Source organism: Adiantum capillus-veneris, chromosome 14, assembly GCF_014529385.1.
Source record: "Adiantum capillus-veneris isolate H3 chromosome 14, ASM1452938v2, whole genome shotgun sequence".
NCBI lineage: Eukaryota > Viridiplantae > Streptophyta > Polypodiopsida > Polypodiales > Pteridaceae > Adiantum > Adiantum capillus-veneris.
In genome coordinates, this window is record NC_140944.1 from 21,366,662 (window position 1) to 21,386,771 (window position 20,110).

At 41.9% G+C, this 20,110-nt stretch overlaps 1 protein-coding gene across 1 annotated transcript; it reads right to left on the reverse strand.

The window, feature by feature from the left end:
* Nucleotides 1–17,259: 17,259 nt before the first annotated feature.
* Nucleotides 17,260–19,380, reverse strand: LOC147442060 (uncharacterized). The gene is made up of 5 exons (XM_086529572.1): nt 18,748–19,380; nt 18,231–18,284; nt 17,914–18,172; nt 17,466–17,822; nt 17,260–17,387 (listed from the first exon to the last, which is right to left on the reverse strand). Exons 1-5 carry the CDS (start codon nt 19,378–19,380, stop codon nt 17,260–17,262), a joined length of 1,431 nt encoding a protein of 476 aa, XP_086385698.1.
* Between the last annotated feature and the right edge of the window lie 730 nt (nt 19,381–20,110).

Below are 20,110 nucleotides of genomic sequence, written 5' to 3' on the forward strand. Positions count from 1 at the left end.
AAATGCACGTGCTATCTTTGAACGATTAATGACCCATGCATTTAAAGAATATATGCGGAAATTTTTGGATATCTACATGGATGACTTATGTGTATAATCCCTACTATAAGAACAACATATAGAACATCTTAGGCAGGTATTCGAGAAATGCAAGTTGTACAAAATTTGTCTTAATCCGAAAAAATGTGTTTTTATGACTTGACAAGGGAAAATTCTAGGCATATAGTGTCTGCGAATGGTTTATCTACGGACGAGGATAAGATCCGAGTTATAGTGAAATTACCTAGATTGATGAATGTGAAAGAGGTACAATCATTTATGGACATTGCGGGTACTATCGACAATTCATATAGATAACCATTTTCATCTAGACGGAGGAATGTGAGGAGTCTTTTCAAAAATTGAAGGACACTTTGGGAAATGCATCAATTTTGAAGTCCCCAGATTGATCAAAGATTTTTCATGTGCACGTAGATGCGTCAACATTTGCTATTGGGTGTATTCTAGCTCAACCAGGTGAGGGAAATATGGATTTTCCAATCTACTATGCGAGTCGATAGCTCAATAGTGTTGAGAAGAATTACACACCACTAAAAAGGGAGGGGCTTGGTATGATTTATGCGGTGAAAAAGTTCAGGAATTATTTGCTAGCGAACAAATTCACATTTTTTGTGGATCACGAGGCATTACTGTATTTAGTCAAGAAACCATGCAATACGGGAAGATTTGTTAGATGGTTCATCATATTGCTTGAGTTTGACTTTATGGTAGTAGTCAAGAAAGGGGACCACACATAAGAGAGCTGATCACCTATCACGCCTCGTGCATGGAGAAAAACCGACGGGAATTGAAGAAGATTTGCCTGAGGCATACCTTTTCAATGTTGAAATGGTGCCGTGATGGTCAGATATAGTGCAAGTCTTAACCATGGGCTTAATTTGTGAGGAAACAAACAAGGGATTAGCCAAATCCATGGTGTTGCAAGCAAAGGACTACCAAATGATTTCAGGACGCTTGTATCACCTAGGGCAGGATCATATTTTGAGGTTGTGCTTAAGCCTTGAGGAATATGATATATACTTGGAGGAAGCACATGTCAAAATATTAGGTCTTCATTGCTCAAAGCAACAAACCTACCAAAGACTGAAACGACTTGGAGTGTATTGGCCAAACTTGAAGAATGATGTTAACTCCTATGTTAACAATTGTAGTAATTGTCGAGCCAAACCACCTGTGGATTACGCCACATGTTACAAACAATCAAGCGGTTTTTCAAGAACAAGCCTTTGCAAAACCATTTTTGCAATTTCATGAATATATCGCAATGCACCAACAGGAGATAATGCAGCAAACCACAATGACTACAAGCAAACCAGCAGCATATGAATGGCCAACACAATATTGGAGTAAGCCAACTTTTGCAAGCAAAGTCAAAGCACAGGTTTGGGTCAAATCAATGGAGGTTGCCAAAGCCAGGTTTCAACAAACTAACCATTACAAGGTATGGCTACCAAAAGACCAATTATTTTTGAGTGAGACACCAAGCAAACAAAGGAAGGGCAAGCAATATTCGCAAAGAGAATTCATGCAGGGAACCAGGCACTTTTGATCGCATAAACGGCGTTCAACATCAAATTAGCAACAAGCTTCAATTTATAAACAAAAGTGGGCTAAAAAAGATGACGTACAATCAACCAAATAGCAAACGGCTCACCAACAAGAAACAAGGCCACGAAGCAAGCTAATTTGGCAAGTTAAGCCTCAAAACAAACTCACAAAAGCCGTATGGAAACCAAAACCAAAATTTGCGTAGACAACTGCCTCTACAACAATGGAAAACCGACCAATTATTGTTCAATAGAAGCCAAAACTGAGGACATACAAGTGGCTTCCAAATGATATACCCAAAAAGGTAATCATCAAAGAGCGAGCCATGCTACTTCAACACCTATTATTTGGTCACAAGGCATCATCAAATATAGGAAACCTCGTCAACGAATGCCAATAAGCACATTGCTTATGCCCACCTCTTGCACATCATAATTTTTTGATGCATTGGTTGTGAATGCATTATAGGGCCACATTACAAGGCCAACATTAACACTGTGTTTTAAACCAATGCACTGCACATACCCTAGGCGATACACTGTCATCCGGGTGGACTCCAACTAGGAGGGGGAGGCATTCTCAATGCGGACCCAATGAGCGCTAAATCTAGTTAAAAAGGCATTATTTTCGATGCGTTTGGGTGATTTTGCGTTTGTTTGTGAAATTTTTTGAGAATATGCCCTTATTTAGCATAATTCTACATGGAGAAGAGGCCAAACACCAAAGATGAGCCTCTAGGTGTGTGTATATATGTAAAATAGCCATTTTTTGGGCCTATATTTGGTAAAATGAAGCAATACGGCCATAAAAATTACAGATGAGTGTACATAGAGGATTTATGGTGTGCTTTTGATTTATTTTTTCTTTCTTGGGATTTTTTCGGTTTGTTTTACTATTTTTCTCTTATTTATTTTTGATACGCCAGCCTGTGACTTCTCTCTATATTAAGTATGATGTCAACAAAGAGAAAAAGAACAATCAATATATCTTAGAGGCAACACAAAGCTAAAAATTTCAAACATACAAAACGCAGGTGAATTGGTGCCGCAATGCGAAACAAAAAATAGGGGAGTAATGATTTGACTATATGAGTACCTGGGATACAGTCCGGGTGCAATTATGTGAAAGTTACGGACGTGTTTTTGCTAGATTTTGACCGAAACGTCAAATGGATGGAAACTGGGCAAATGGAGTTCAAATCAAGAAATTTTTGAGCCTAAACCACGTTTCACAACAAGAGAGGAACACGTCAAATTTCTTGAGTAGTGGTTCCGGGACCCCTAATATAAGAAAATTTCACCCCACTTACTAGCTCATTTCCACTATTTCCATTGTGAGAAAGAGCTCTAGCCCACTAGAGCGCATAGAGCTTCCCAGCCTCCATTCTTCATGCACAGTCTACCCCTCAGCGTTAGAGATGAGAGGTAGGCTTCTAACATTGCTCTGGTATTGTACTTCAAGTTCTAGGTCATGTATGTGGGGCACACACACTACATAGAACAGGACCTGTGGGCACCTGTAGCACACCATAGCCAACACCACTAACCGGGAGTTGACAAGGCTTATTAAGGGGTTGACCCTAGGCTAGATGACCAATCCTATGACGCCAAACCATGAGTAAAAAGAGCTGATGAAACCCTAGCTCCCAGGACCCTACAGGAGGCCACCCGAGCAAAAGTCACTGGAATGCAACCATGACACATGCAAAGGTACATCTCAAGGATCCCTACGAGGCTATGTAAGTCCCACATGGCTTGGGCAATGCAAATCACACCAAACAACCATTTTTGGCTTCGGACCTATAAAGCGTCACTTGGCTCTCACGGCCAAGTTGAGTGTCTGTTTGCCACCAAACTTCACGACCAACCCACCCATGACGTCGACAAGCGAGCCAAATGGTGGTAGCCACCATGAAATCACCCGTGGGCTATCAACCAGGGCATCGGCACCTCCAGCGCCGCAAATCGCCAAACTAAGTGTGTGGGCGGCCAAAGGCAAATCAAACCACATGGCAGGGAGCCTGAGGCCTCTAAGAAGCTATGACAATCAAGTTGGTGGAATTTCATCAAAAAACGTCGTCCAGCTTCCAGAAATCTTCTTCGGGGATCAAGAACTCTAACAGGGAGTTTCAGCTTACTTATGACTTCTTTTAACTTGAAATAGGGCATAAGAGGGCTTAGGGTACACACATAGAGCATGCCATGGCACAAAAATCCATTTTTTAATTAGGAGACATCCTACGCGTAGGATGTCTCAAAGCCTGTTTTTGCCAATCAAATCCATTTTTTGAGTTTCCCACAATTATTAGCATGCTTCACAAAACTCCTATACCAACTTTCATCAGATTTGGGATGGGTATAGACATCCTATGCCTAGAAATTGCATAAATGCCACATAGGCTTCCAAATGGTCATACACCCATCAAACATGATCCAAATTCAATGCAAATTGGCATGCACCATCATAGGGGCACAAAATTCATGCCAGTCATGTCAGATCTTCAAAATCACTCAGGGGATATCCTACGCGTAGGATGTTTCCCAGCCCTGATATGATGCCCAAAACCCATTTTTCATGTCTCCCATACAATTAGTATGTCAAGACAAAGCTTTACAAAAAGTTTCACACGGCCAACATCATTTTTGACATCAGAATCCCAAGGTTGGGCTTTTAGGTCACAAACATCCAAAAAGTGGCCATAGAGTATCCAAATCAAGCCCATTTTCAAATCCAGTCACATCAGAGTGCTACACAAACCATCAGCTCTTCACATGTTCAATTTCATGAAATTATGACACATTAGACATCCGATGTGTAGGATGTCTAGACCTCTGAAAAAACTCATCTGTGGGATTTTTGTCTTCACACAAGTGTTTGCCATATCTAAAGAGCCTATATGCCAATTTTCAAGCCATTTGGACATTATCTATTCATCATAAGAGACATCCTACCCACAAGGATCCCAAGTCTGGAATCAGCCATATATTGCTTACTTGACATCCAATTGCAATTCTAAGCACATTAGAATGTTGTACAGGTCATGCAGAAATATTATATCATAATTTCATCATCAATTGCCAAAAGAGACATCCTACGCGTAGGATGTCTCCAAATGAAAATTTTTATCCAAACATCATTGAGACAGCTTGCATAGCATCTCTAAGCCTTTTAATGCTTTTATTTCAATGCAATAATCATTTGTATAGCTAAAACTCAGCTCATGCAGTAAAATTGCCAAAAATCACTGACTTGGTGAATTGAGTGGTGCAGGATCAATGGAATCCCTGAAGTCACCTGCCAAGAAGAAGAAGATCAATATCAAGGGGTATCTGGACCAAGCAGAGCCTTACCGGATACCACCTCAAACCGTACGACCAACGACCTCTTGGATGGAAGAGGCTACACTAAATAAACAGGACATCAGACTGTTCCAAGGGACCTTTAAAGACGAAGCTGGCCACTTGATAGAAATTCTGATGACTCCGCAAGAGCTCAGCGAGTACACGAGGAAGATAGAGGTCATGAAGATCCTAGAGAAGGTTGATCTCCACGGACCACCAATATTTTGAGGCTCCACACGCAGCCGTGGATTGTAGAAGGGTCCATGAGTTGGTGACCAAAATTAGAGAAGATGGGCATGTAGAGATTTTTGACCTTGCAGGGGAGAAGAAATAAGTAGAGATCACTGTACAGGTAGTGGCAGATGCACTGAGCTTGAGTGCTGGAGGTGACATGATGACCAAGTGCCGTGATGAAGTAAAAGTGTACAGAGAAAGAAAGAATAACTACAACCTCCAGACCCAAGGGTGGGCATGTGTGCAGGATATATAATCAGTTCTTGCATGTCTACACAAAAAGGCCCCAGAAGTACACGACACCACCGAGCGCCATCGCCACAACCTTTACATGGGCAGTGCAGATGTGTATTCCACAAGAGGTTAATTATCCGCAATATTTACATTTTCAGATAGTGAAGATGGGGGACAAAAGCCCCAAGTACATAGGCGGCGGTGAGATGCTGACGAGGATTGCTTAATGAAGCTATTGGAGCAAGGGGACAATGGGACTTCCCCCCATCCCAGAACGAGTGGCTCAGACTTACAGTGGACGTAGAGGAGGAACCACCAAGGCCACCACCCATTGCTACCAAAACCAAAAGAAACTGGAGACAGTGGAGGAAGAAAAGAAAGAAGAAGAACAGAAGAAAAAGGCAAAGACAATTCTGTTAGAGGAGGAAAAGATTACAGAGACGAAATCCCAAAAATCTGCTTGCAAAGAAAGATTGATGGAAGACTTCCGGCTAGAGAGAGCCCTGAAGGGAGACTTCAGTGAGCTGCGGAAACCTACAGAGGAGAGCATGGGGGCCACCTCCTCCAGCTCAAAGAGAGACATTTTTTTAGTACATTAGAAACTTTGAGGTTGCTGATGATGTAATAGAGGGTGCTCCACAAGAACCCCTCTCCCAAGAGGAGATTGAGAAGATTAAAGAGCAGCTGCAAGCTGAAGATTCTACCAAGGAAAGAGAACGGAAGACAAAGGCTGACAGAGATTTCAAGAGAAAGGAAAAGATGCCGCCGCCTAATCGGGAGCCCACACCACCTCCCCCTAGTCCTCCACAACCAACAATTAAAGAGGAGGAAGAACGGCCGCAACCGGCTCAAAATATAGTAAACCCTCCAAGCCCTCCCCAACCAACACATGAAGAATAAGAAGAACGCCTACTACCTGTTGAGAATGTTTTCGATCCACCAAAGCCTGATCAGGAATTTGTCCATCCTCCTCCTACACCCAAGGACCCAAACAAAGAAGACTTATCAAAGGCTGAAAACTATAGGTTTGCTACATATATTAGTCTCAGGGCGTGTAGGTACGAGAGGGAAGAGGATGCAAAGGTTGCCTTTGACATATATACCTACAAAAGTCCAACCAACTCCTGAAGGGCAAGATCCAAGCCTTATATAGACTTAAAGATCAGACAATGTCTATGGAAGCGGACAACCGACTACGGGACAACCGACTACGGAGCGTACAAGGAGAAGAGATGAAGAGGGAGTCAAAAGAACAGAAAGAGCAGTTGATTGAGCTTCAAAGCTAGATTACAGAGATCACTCTCAAATGTCAATCAGCTGAACCAAGAGCTCAGATGCAGAAGAAGAAAAAATTAAGCTGACCCAGGAACTGATAGAAACTCAAAACAAAAGAGATGCTTTGACACTGCAGCTTGCAAATGAAGCAAGGGAAACCGAGGATTGAAAAATAAAATGCTGGGTGAACCTTGAGGCGGCTCGGGATGAGATAGTGGAATTGAAGGAGCAATTAGAAGTGAAAGAGAGCCCCATACAAAGATTGAGAACTATGCCAACAAGGGTGAGAGCTAGGGTAGCTGAGAGTACACAAGAGATAGCAGCATTGGAGAGTCAGATTAAAGAGTTGCAAAGCTTGAGCAAAGGCAAAGGTGCCAAATAGTCGAAAGTTCAATGGCTGCAAAAGAAATACTGGAAGGAGATTGGCAGGAGCTTAAGAAAGAAAATGAGGCCTTAATAAGACAGTTAGAGCAAATGCAAGTACTCCTAATGAAGAATGTTGAGGATGCTGCTAAGGCTGATGAGGAGCACATAGAATAATTAAAGAGCCAAGTGCCAGATGTGCAAATGACGGAAGAGGGGCCGGCCACACAAGAAGGAATAAATCTGGATATGCCCATGACCAGCCACTAGAAGAGGAAATTCTTGTCAGTACATCACAAGAGCAGAACTAGTTGATAGAGGAAGAAGAAAGACAGCTGCAGAAAGCAATTGAGGAGGTTGTGAAAGAGTCAGCCAAGGCTGCTATGGAGTGGGAAAAGGAGCTCCTCACCTCTCTATCTACACAACAGTTGGGAGCTAAAAAGATCAGAAGAAAGTGGCTGCAACCCCTCTTCTCAAATATGAAGCACTGACAATCAAGAACAGAATCCAAGCGGAGGGCATGGTACCCCTCTACGATAGTGACATCACTAAGCCCGATGAAGCCAAGAAGATTATTGATTCGTAGCCAAAGTGGCGCAAGGCCTGGATCTCACGGTACAGCAGTATCTTATACATCTGGTGGAAGCACCAAAGGCTATTCATGACGACCTCACATTCTGTCCAGTGCCAAGGATCCGCAGCTGGAAAGAGCACGGAATTCTCAAGACGATCCATCCCACATGGCTTAACTACCCGAAGCTGCCAGGACCACAAGTGGGAGAGAAGGTAGACAGGGTCTACATGGTGTGAACCTTGGAAGCAACTATCAAGCTTTTCACAGGCTCACCGGACATCACTTGCATCATGCTCACAAAGATATGCAAGACGCTCCTCACAGTTTGGAAGTCTTCCAACCTCCGGAAGCTTCAGAGTCAGTATTTTTCTACCCGGGAGATACTGGTTTTCGGGAGATACTGGTTTTAGATACATTTATGATCTTTCGACACAACCACACCACAAGATCATCCACCATCTGTACCAGCGGATCATATTTTTACCTTCCTATCATATGCAAGCTTTCAAGGAAGAGTTCTATACAGGTTTCTTTACGATTGATATAGATATTAAAACCCAAGCGAAAGTATCCGAAGGAGATGCCATGAAAAACGTACCTTTGTCAGTATTAACAGACATATTTTGGTCCAGCATCTAATCTCCCACAGATGCGATACGAGTCACTCATAAAGATACAAGCTAGCAACTGGTGAACAGCCAATAAAGTCATGTCAGGGACGACATAAACTAGGAGGGGGGGGGAGTGTTAGCTAGCGACACTCAGATTCATATCATTTTTGTATTATTTGACATTGACGGTACATTTCCTTATGTATATTATTTTTTGGGGCTTTGAAAAGCTTCCACTTTGTACATATTGAGACTTTGAGTTAGATTAGGAGAAATTTTTGACACTTAGGGTTTGTGTGCTGAGATATATAACCCACTTTGTAACATTTTTGGGAGGACATTAATCTAATCTTGAATTTTGAACTGTCGTCTATATGACTAAGACAGAGAGAGAGAGCGTTTATCCGCTTGCTACGTGCTCCTTAGTGGCCGTATCGAAGAATGGAGAGCAGCAACAAGTTTCCCACAGCTAGAGCTACGCGGAGATGCCAACATCACGCGTGTACAGTCGCGGCTTGGGCACTTCACCCACGAACTATAATTTGAGTTTCGGTGAGTTGTACTTATCCATTCTTAATTTCTACATATCGATGCGACTAGGACGAGTAGAGCTACGCATTAGGTATATCAGGCTCCAGAAATAGTGACCTGTAATATTTGAGCAGACATCCTACGTGTAGGTTGTATAGGTGTCTTGGGAGTGGTATTAGGTTCCAGGATTGTAGGGTTAGTGGCTTGCTAGTGTTTGTAGGACTTTCCCAAAGTTTGGTGAGGTTTTAAGAGCATTAGATTGACCTAAGCTTACAGTAGGGACCCTTGGTGATCAAATATGTATCACCAGTTGGGTCCCTCAAGCTTGCAACATTAGAAGGAGAGGAGATGCCTAATTGGATTAGTGGATGAAATATCATTTGCCACTTACTCAAGACATGCTTCAAAAGATCCATCAGGAGAAAATGAGGATTCAAGAGAAGGCAAGAATTGTTCAAGAGGCCTAGGATGAAGCACAAGAAAGAATTGCCAGAAAACAGTTTAAATGACAACAACACCTTCAAGCTTTAAGGCTCAATCAAGTCACATTGGATGAAACAAGAGAGGATAGTGTAGACCCTGTAATTTAGGTTCCAGTCGGCAATAACCGAAGTTTGGCAATCGCACTTGTGGACTCGGAAGCTCAAGCAAACTTGAGTTCGCAACGTCCATACAAGCAACTAGCCCACGAGGATCTCCAGACCACAAGTCAGGAAATCAAGAGTTATACAAGACATAAAGCAAGAGACGTTGGGATTGCCATACTTCCAACTGAGATCAAGGACTATGTCTATCCTCACAAGTTCTATGTGGTCAAGGATAGTCAAGCAACAAAGCAATTATTGCTAGGACAATCATGGCAAAGGACTTATAATGTGCAGGTTGATTGGCAACGAGAGGGAATCCACGTATGCAATCAAGACAACTCTACTTTGATTCCGTTCATCAATAAACAACTACAGCAAACGAAGGATCTTCAAGACAACAAAACAAATAAAGGGAAGCAGCCGGTGTAGCCCAAGAGATCTACATGGGAAGCAAAAACACCCAAGGAAAAGTTTCCCTTTCAAAGATCACAAGTCCACCTTACCGCAAGCAAGAGCCACTCAAAAACATCAGGGGAACCCATCTTCATGGAAAATATGGTTACCAAAAGATTGGCCAAGCTCATCCACAGCATGGATCTGCAAGTAACAAAGCTCTCGCTAGAAAACCAAAATCTATAATTGCTCTTCTTAGAGTATTTTCCCTTCCTTCTCACGCCCCTAGTAGCTCTAAAGGGGACAATCGAATGCTAGCTTATCCCCTTGATGGCCAATGAGCTTTCAGTCCTTCAGGCTCTTACCTTGTGATCCTATCTGGTTAATTCTTGGTTGTTGGTTGTCCCTCCTACAACCCATGTAAATTTATTTGAGGTATTTATCTTCATGTTAAGCCCCCCCCCCCCCCCCCCCCCCCATGCATGTGATGATTTATCCTTGCTCTAATTGGCCCTTGCATCATAAATGTACAAGCCTTAAGGTCGCTAACCTTATTTTGATGTAATGTGGCTGCACCTCTTATTGCTAGTTTTAGTTTTACTCTACAACTCTCTCATATTAAGGGATAATACCGTTGGTGTTGGTATTTCTTACTCTATCCACTGTCGTCGGTCGGATTGGTATATTGATCACGATATCACCATTAAATTTTAACTTAACTCATGGCTAGATTTTGGGGATCTTACAGTCTGTATGAGTTTAGAGAAAGGATCAGGTCAAAATCAAGACCAATTACCCTTATACCTATGTATATACCATAATTTTCATGTTTCATAATGTTAAAGCGTGTTAATTGGTCAAGAACTGGTCAAAAATTACCAAAAAGTGACAAAAGTAGACCAATTATGACCAAGATAGGGCGTATACAGCCGCATAATAATTTCTCAAGTGTTATTTATCCTAATTTTGGGTATTTTTAAGTCTAATTTTGCTAATTCTCACGCCTATTTTTGAAAATTTTAAGTATTTAATTGTATTTTCTTGTAAAAATTTCCATTAAAAAGTCAAAAAAGGCAATCAAGATTTTGGAACAAACACCAAAATTCCAAAGCAAGTGGAACTCTCAAAAAACGTTTGGAAGAAATCAAAGGATGTCAATTTTTGGCTTAAAGCCGATGGCTAGCCCGAACGGTTTTTCTGCCGTATCTGGCATCCAATATCCAAACGCAAAAATTGAAGACTCGTAGGCAGTTTGGGATAGTGTTCGGGAACACTGGTAGCAAAAGACAATATGGGTTTCCATGAGCACTTGGCACATATACTAACATAGGGGATTTTTCCAAATCATTTTCACTAGAGCCTATTGCAGAGAGAGCCCGAGCACCCGAGCGTGCAACCTTCGTTGCATCCACACGAACACCTCATATTGCTGATCAATGCACACTATGAACGGTAAGTCCCCTACACTTCAAAGAGCACTAACAAATCATCTGACAACTAACACGTCACCCACACAGAGAGAATGAGGCATATGCACATCACATAGATATTGGACCGCTACACACCAACCAGGATACCAATTGAGGAGTGCACCTAGGAAAAGGTCTATACAACTGCAGGGAACCCACGAGAATGATCCAGTTCAAAAAAGGGCCCAGTGGCACCAACCACGCCTAGCATTTTTGACACACAGAATGATGAATGATCCAGGCCCAAAAAGGGCCCAGTGGCACCAACCGCTGTCGGTACCACCTGACATTTTTGACACAAAGAATGATACCAAGTTATTCCACATGCCATCAGGTCTCCACTCATGCAGGGACATCAAGTTTGGATCAAGAAAAGGCACCCAAACAGGCAAATTTCAGAATAGGGCAAAAAATGATGCTCACAACCAAAATAGGTAACCAAATATTGAAAAGCACCTCCAGAGTACTCCAAAAATCAAGGGGAATTAGGTAGGATAAATTTGGTCATCAAATAATGCCAAAGCCACCAACCACGGTTGGTGCCACAGGGGGCTTTCTGTCAGGAAATTTATCCACAAGTTTCCCTAGGTCATGACCAACCCCCAGGAGGTGTGTACACACAAAACGGATCACCCAAGTACCAAATAGAGCAAAACGGATCCGTTTTGTGTGTACACAAAAAACGGATCACCCAAGTACCAAATAGAGCAAAAGTTGCCAAGTTCAGGCTATAAATGGTCAAAATAGGGTTTAGGGAGTGCAAAAACCATCAATTTTGATACCATAAGCTCCCCTAGACTCTTAACAACCAAATAGAATTGAAACCAGGTCAAAATTCCACCCATATTTTAAACGGAGCCCAGAGACACATTTTCAAGTGTTTTTTGATGACAATTGACAAACTAACTCGACCATAGGTGAAAATTCACAAAGAAATCAACCAATAGTTCATAGAGGCCCTAAGGAAGCCATAGGATGAGTTGGAAGCCAGTTAGAAGACCATAAGTAGGAAAATTATAGCAAAAGGGACTTCTCGAAATGCAAAAAAATCAAGGCAGGGAAAAAACATCAAAATTCTTGATGGAAGCACATGATCATAGTGATGTACATGACAACAAGAACAAGTGGGCATCAAAATCATGCAAAACAGGTCAACAGAGGAACAAAAATGGCCCTAGGTCCATTCTTGAGAACTCTTGTTTTCAAACAACAAGAATGGCCCTAGGGCCATTCTTGAGAGAAAAGTAGGAGCAAGAATGGACCATTGGTGGGCTCTAGCACAATGTGATCCAAAGTAAACAACTAGTGCCATTCTACACATGAGGTGCAAGAATGGCCCTAGGGTCATTCTTGGAGACACTTGGGTTATATACAAGGCAAGAAGAATAAGCTTAATGATACTTGGGGACTTCGTGTCTTAAACATTATAGGGAGAATGACCCTAGAGCCAATCTTGAGTTTATCTAAAGTAGCAAAAATGGCCTAGGACCAATTTTGAAGAGTCTTATCTTCATGCACAAACACAAACTCAGAGTCTACACATCAGGTACAAGAATGGCCCTAGGGCCATTCTTAGAGGCACTTAACATATATACAACAGCAACCGCGATTGCTGACACCCCACCCCACCCACATGCAAAAATTCAAAATCACCTAGGCATGTTGGTAGTCCAGACAACCCCTTGGCAAGTAGAATTGAAATATGAGCCCTAGACAAGCAAGTAAGGCAGGAATCCCACTTCTAGCAGGAGCTGAATTATTGACCAAGATTGCGGCTCACATGCTAGGAGAACAAGACACCCTGAGGGATGCTCCACTCTCCAATGAGTGAACGAAGCTCGTAAGGACACATCCCAAGTACAAGGCAAGGGCAACATCTGCAGCACCAACCCCTACTCGGCCAACCCGTGCCAAGAAAACTACACAAGCAAAGTACCTAAGAGACGAAGGAGATAGTAGCTCGGAAGAAAAGAGTATTGAGAGTGATCCTGAGAAGGTAGAGCTCCAACCACCAGAAGAAGGGCAACAAGAAAGGAAGCCAAGGACAATACTTGAGCAGAAGATTGATAGAAAAGAGGCCAAGGCCAAGACAAAAGAGGAAAAGAAGCAAAAAGAAAAAGAGGCTAAACAAACCAAAAGGGCACAAGAGAAGCAGCAAAGAGAGAGAGAGAGAGAGAGAGAGAGAGAGAGAGAGAGAGAGAGAGAGAGAGAGAGAGAGAGAGAGAGAGAGAGAGAGAGAGCAAAGCCTCGCAGATATGATACACTAGAAGACTAAAGAAAGAGCAGGCTCTTCAAAAGCCAATATTATATCTTCATCTGAATTAGAAACAACTGCAAAAAGGGGTAGGACTAGGCTGGAGTAAGGCTGGGTTCACATTGAGGAGGCGGAAGAGAGGCTCCAAAAGTTGCTTTTCCGGGTGGTAGAGTTAGATACTGCACACTTCGGCCACCCATTTGTTCACATAGAGCGTGGAAGGAAAAGTCACTAGATTTTCTTCCGTCGCCTTGTGTGAACATTGGGCGGCGGCGGAACACAGAATGAAATGAAGAAGCATTTTGGCATTTGCATCAATAAAGCATAGTCCAAACCATAGCATAAAATTTATTAAATTGAATGCATATGTTACAAACGCTCTAACTTGAAGATGATGATGAATCTAATTCCTCTAAAGCCTCATTTCCAAAAAATTCTTGGACATTCTTCCGTGCCTGCTCTTTGTAGGTGCCAGTGGACCCAAAGGGGAAAGAGAAGGTAGAGGAAGTGGTGGCACCTGTGGACATAAGGTCGAAGTAAGCTGACATGGAAAGCATTGTGGATATTCCAATTAGTAGGAAGATCCAACCGGAATGTAACATCGTTAATCAATTCCATTATCTTAAAGGGACCATAGTAATGGTTTAAAAGCTTAACCGTTTCCCTTTGTTTCCCCGCTGCTTCTTTAAACAAGCTTTGTCAAACTTGCGAAGTACGTACTAGAACTTGTAGAGAAAGCCATTGAGCTACTAGCAAGCCTCACAGATTTCACTCCTGCAAGCCCTCCTCCAGCCCTTGGAATAATAAAAAATGTACCAGTCACCAAAATTACCAAGGGGATGGAAATAGACTAGTTGGATAGACCAGCCAACTCCAATCTTTGAAGAACAACCCCAAGTGCCAAAAGATCACATCAGCCCTGCAGCGGCCTACCTCGACTTACTTGTAGCGTGCTATATAGTGGAAGAAGAAAAGGAAGCAGTTGGTTTTAGCTTGAAGGTTGTACATGTTTTGACAAATTGAGGGCTTGCAAACAACGCGAGAAAACCCAATGACGTTTGAGACTATTCAAGAAACAGCTAAAAATGAACAGGGAAATGAATGTAGACGACAAATCACCTAAGGGCTTGCAAAAAACGCAAGAAAACCCAGTGATGGTTGAGAAGTCTCTACCGACACAAAGAGCTTCTAACAAACTCGATGACAAGTAAAAAGAAGTGCAAAAAATCACGAGGGAATGGTGGGTCAGGAAACATGGAGGATTGCACCCATTACCGCGAACTGCACACAAGACCGAGGGAGAATGAGCCCAAAAGTAAGAGGCTGAAACCCCGGCTATTGAACCAATCAAGATGACCATAAAGCGGGCAGCCAAGAACTAGCAAGAATAAGGGAAAGAGCAAGAGAAACCTAAGGAGGAGCCAGTGCCTTCTCCACTTCTATTGCTAATGACAAACATGAAGAGAACTGCATTTATCAAAAAACTCCTAGAAGAAATGGAGAAGGAGGAAGTCCAAAAAGCCATGCAGCTTGAGAAAGAGCAGCAAAACAACGCCGACCTCAGCCTGGCATTTGCAAGCACGTGAATAGCCCTCGAAGCAATCTCAAAGACAAAAAAAGAATTGGCCAGCACAAATCACGCCTTACTAGAAGAACTGGAACAAAAAGAGAATTAAATAGAGAAAACGAGTGCCAAAATTGAGAAGGACAAGAAATTGTACGAGGAAGAAGCCGCTTATCGCCAGATTCAAGCGGCTATTGCAAAGAGCACTCAATTGGCCCTCAAGAACAAAGAGAATCTCTATCATTAAGCACACTAGAGTGCAACCAAATCAACAGCTCTTGCATAGAAACAGAACATCGCTTTGGATGTGCTCAGGCGAAGAATTGTCGATCAAAACCGCCAACTAGAGGAGTTTAAAACTAGTATGCCTTGATTGCCAAGCTTTGGAGGAGAAGGCATGAAGTTGGAGAGTGTTTGAAGGAATACTATTGCAATTCGAGAGAGCAAGGGCACCATTGTAAATACTATTTTGTTCGCATCGAAGCGTTGAAGAAGAGTATACATTAGTAAAAAGAACATAGAAATGAAAGCTGAGAGAGAGAGAGAGAGGGAGGGAGTGTGTGAGTGCGCTTATTTTAATGTCGACAAATCTTGTGAGCGTTAGTTAGCAGAAGTCACTCATATATACAGGAATTTATGTATTGTTTTGTTGAGAGAGAGAGAGAGAGAGAGAGAGAGAGAGAGAGAGAGAGAGAGAGAGAGAGAGAGAGAGAGAGAGAGAGAGAGAGGCAGGCCCTTTAAAAAAAAAAAGAGAGAGCGGAACTAAGCAAACGAGAGCTGGTAAGACTTTGAATGTAGCATGCAATGACTTCTTCATAATGAAACTGACAGAACTTCTGTGGAGAAGAGGAGGAGGACTAGGTAATAACACATATTAGTGGGAGATTTTGATGCACGAAGTAAGGGCTATATCGGTAAGATGATCTTCAAAGTTGCGCGTGTGACTAACTGGTTGACAGGAAAATAGTGCGAAACGAATTGTTTAGCTGATTGAAGGTGGTTGGGGACCACGTTAGAGTAATTCAATTCTATAGTCTCGACTAGGCCGAGCACGTCCGCAATCTGCACGAACAACATACAATGGTGTTTTGTGGAGCAACCAGACAGCATGGCAATGTCGATGGTGATTTCTCGACCGAGTGTGTTCCAAGTGATGTAATGTGGATGCCATGGGGTAGGTGGTTGAACTGGCCATGGAATGAACTCAGTCCATTTATGCATGTAGTGTCTGAGCACCCGCTCTTGCAAATGTGGGTAAAGATAGTATTGCAACTTATACATTGCAGTCTCAAAGTCTGGTTGCTGTTCAATCAGATCAGTTGGGATCAGCCTACCCATTGTAAACAGAAATGAAAAGAAAAAGCATTTAAATCAAAGAAGCTGATAAGTAGTCAAGTCTGTCATAGTTTGAATGGAAAAAAAAAGACATTGTTGTAGCCAATGATTAACGTTATATGACAAAGACACTGAACAAAGCAATTAAAAGATGGCATAAGTTCGCAACTATATTTTCTTTTTTTTTTTCAAAAAATTAATATATTCTCAACCTTGGTGGATGTCCAGAACAATGTTATAACCTAATGCAGTTGTTGTTTTGTGTTGTTTAATATGTTGAAGACAAGGTGCAGCATTTGTACATTTATAATTTTTTTGTAAAATATATAAGTTGTTGCTACATGATTTGTCTCTTATTAGCTGATAATTTTTTGTAGAAGTATTAGACATGGGGTTGCTGGAATGGATTGTCTGTTTCTCTTGATGTTATTGCAAGACATCTAGGTAACAGTTGAATCCTAAAATTTGAAAGCTGAATGATGTTCATGTAGAGGAAAGCAAGAACATAAGGTCAAAACATAACCTGAACAGAACACACCATAAAGAAAGTCTCACAGATAATAGAGAAGCCGCTATATTTTTCTTTGGTGTTTTAAATAATAGTATTTCCTGCAGTTTGGAGGATGTCCCTTCAAATTATTGTATCCTTTCGTGGACGTTGCATCTTGAGTAAGTATCTCTTGTGCTTCCAGTGCAATAGCAGTTCTCCTATCGTGTGTATTGTGCAGTACATGAAACTCAAAGTTTTGACAAAATGGGGGAAAGGACGACACATCACGTTTCATCCGTTTTGGTGGATTTGTCATGTGTGCTCTTTTCCTAGATTCAAAATCGGATGTCATGCCTATGTAAACACGTTTATTGATTTTGCACCTAATAGAGTAAACTATGTAGTTCTCTTCATCTGTCGTTGTCTTTTGGGGGCTGGAACAGCGTCGGAACGTGCTGCTTCCTCTTGTGAAGTTGTTATGTTGTTGGGGATCTCCTTGTTGGTTTCGTTGTCGATGTCCTGCACTGAAGTGATGTGCTGAATTAGTATGTAATCAGATAATAATCAGATAATTATATTCTATAAGGGGTGCGTATGGTTACCATGTAGTGGTTCAAGCTTTCGAAATGGATCAGTTGTTTGACCGAACCGGGCATGAAAAAGGTCTCTATTAAAATGCCATGTGAATTTCTCATCAGTTAAGATTGCTCTCTCGTTCCCTTTGAATTCGTTCCCAAACTCTTTGACCATGTTGGAAAGTGCCTGGCTTGCTGTATTCTTGTCGAGAACGACCAATTTGTTGAGGGCAATTTTGTAACCGTAGTGTAGCATCTCGATTGCATAGGTGGTGATACCAGCAGTCTTTGTGTTCAGTATTTCTTGGGATTCTGTGTCTAGCAGTAGTTTGTTTGACTCATCAAAGTCAATGCCCAACGATAGCAGTATCTCTTTTTGTAACCCTGTAGAAAAAGAAGGATAGATGTTGTAGAGGCAACCAAATTTGTTAACTTTTAGTGTTTGCAATACAAGAATATGAAGAGCTCGAAGTACCTGTTGCCAGCTTTAGCTCGTTATTTCTATATTCTTTGTTTCGATTGCTGCATTTATTGATGTATGAGTGGAGGAGTTGAGTCGTGCGGAACCCTTCGATGAATGCACTCGGAGCCTCGCCAGCCATATTTGCTAGGCGCATTTGATTTGAAGATGGGTATGCAGAATAATTGTTTTTTGGTTTTGAGGTAGCTGCGATGTCGATGAATTTATCGAATATCTGAATGATAGAGAAAGAGAAATATGATGGTTGAGTTTTGTACATATTGATGGCATAAAATCTAGCTACAAAATAGATTAATTTGAGGAATGGTTACCTGATCGGTGTCCATGAGGAGATGCTGAAGGTTGTTACTTGCTATGAAGAAAATCTGCAGTCAAGAAAATTGTCGTCAAATAATTGATTGTGTAGTCCATGCACCTTACGAGATGAAAGACCGAAAGAGCTAGAAGACTTGTTTGTGAAAAAAAGCGAGGAAATGTCTAAAAATAAGCGAGGAAATGTCTAAAGACAAGCGAGGAAATGTCTAACCATTGGGCGAGTGTTCTACTGGCCGGCCAAAACATCCTTGGGGTTGGGATGTTCAATATTTTGAGATGGCGTCTTTCTGTCACTCGAGAGAATATGACGTATGCCAATCCTGGGGCGAAAGCTTGTTTTATAATGAGGATGGCTTTCTTTGATATCGTAGCTCCTTGAGATTTGTGTCCAGTGATTGCGTACACGAGTGACAAAGGGAATGTGCTTTTGTGGAACCATTTGCAATTGATTGCTCTTCTAGCATGTTTAGTCCTTCGTATTGTCATGGTGGTATCAGTGGAAAGTAGCATTACTTCTATAGCAGCAATTTGACCGGTACAGTCGTATGAATAGGAAAGTATACGACAGGTAGATCCATTCTCAGCACCCACAGCCAAGTTAATGTTTTCTGTAATCATACATCTAGCCCCAATTGCAGTATTGTCCATCTCATGGAATTCCTTGTCTTGGAGCCATTCCTGCAGCAATGGTTCGTCAAGACCATTGGTCTGCAGTGGAATGGCAACAATATCAGATGCCGAGAAATACTTTTGTAGAATCAAGTTGTTATACTTATATACGTCTTCCCTATGAGTACATATCAGTGTAGTAGCGTCATCGATTACTCGCAGGAGTTCAGTTTCATTATTTACACACTGTGACAACGTTTCTGCTATTTGTTGTTCTGTTGGTTGCTTGAAACGGATCGTATCCAAGAATTGGACGTAAGTGGGGTCTGCAGCACGGCGAACTAAGAAGGTCATGTTGTGGGTAGTGGCTGCAGCGATGTAAGCTGAGTTTTGTATACTGCAAACATGGCATAATGGCTCCTGGTGATGGCAGACTGGAGGAAGTTGCGCCAAATCCCCAAAAAACAATATGAGCTTCTGACTGAATGGGTCAAGGAGTGTTCCGTTGGTGATGTTAACTATCTGACGAACGACCATATTGAAGATTGTACTCGTTAGCATTGATATTTCGTCTATGATAATGACGTTGGCACGATGTATAACGACAAATCTTTCATCTGTGGAATGAATTGCTTGTGGGAAATGTTGCTTAGAACAAGGGATCCTGAATTGACAGTGGACTATGGTTGCAAGGCTGCTAAGGCGAGCGGCCGCTGCTCCAGTTGATGCAGTCAGGATAACAGTCTTATTATTTTTTATGAAGCTTGAGGTGAAGAATTTTATGAGGAATGTTTTTTCACATCCTGGAACACCTGTAACGACATGGAGGCCATTACTCAGGTCTGATATACGATCGAAGATTTCTTGTTGTTGAGAGGTCAGAGTTGCATTGTTGGTCTCAGCGAACTCTTGCAGCAGTAGCTTCAACATTGTAGCACGACTTTGAGATACTCCTGGTTCAACTGTGTCATTCACTGTACAAGTGAGTGGATCTTCACGATTGAGGATGATCTTTTGTTTTATGAGGTTTAAAGTGTGTCCTGTATTTTCAAAGACGAGCATATTGCGTTGGGTGTGCTCATTTATGTACATCTCCAAGTCTTCATCATGAAGAATGATCCGACGGATTTTTCACCCCAGGAAGTAAGAAGAGAGTGTGTTGGTTGGTGATAGACGTTCCATCTCGTTCCTAAAGGGAAGTTTTTGCAACAAGACATTGAAGAAGAATCCCTCTGTTTGATGGCTAGGATCGTACTCTGTAAATCTG

What these genes read in the sequence shown, in the direction of transcription:
- LOC147442060 (XM_086529572.1), bottom strand. Translation starts at nt 19,380, where the DNA reads ATGGTCGTTCGTCAGATAGTTAACATCACCAACGGAACACTCCTTGAC. An exon ending in GTCAAATTGCTGCTATAGAA is followed by an intron (nt 18,285 to 18,747) that starts GTAATGCTACTT and finishes TCTTGACTGCAG; the next exon opens with ATTTTCTTCATAGCAAGTAA. An exon ending in CGAGCTAAAGCTGGCAACAG is followed by an intron (nt 17,823 to 17,913) that starts GTACTTCGAGCT and finishes CTTTTTCTACAG; the next exon opens with GGTTACAAAAAGAGATACTG.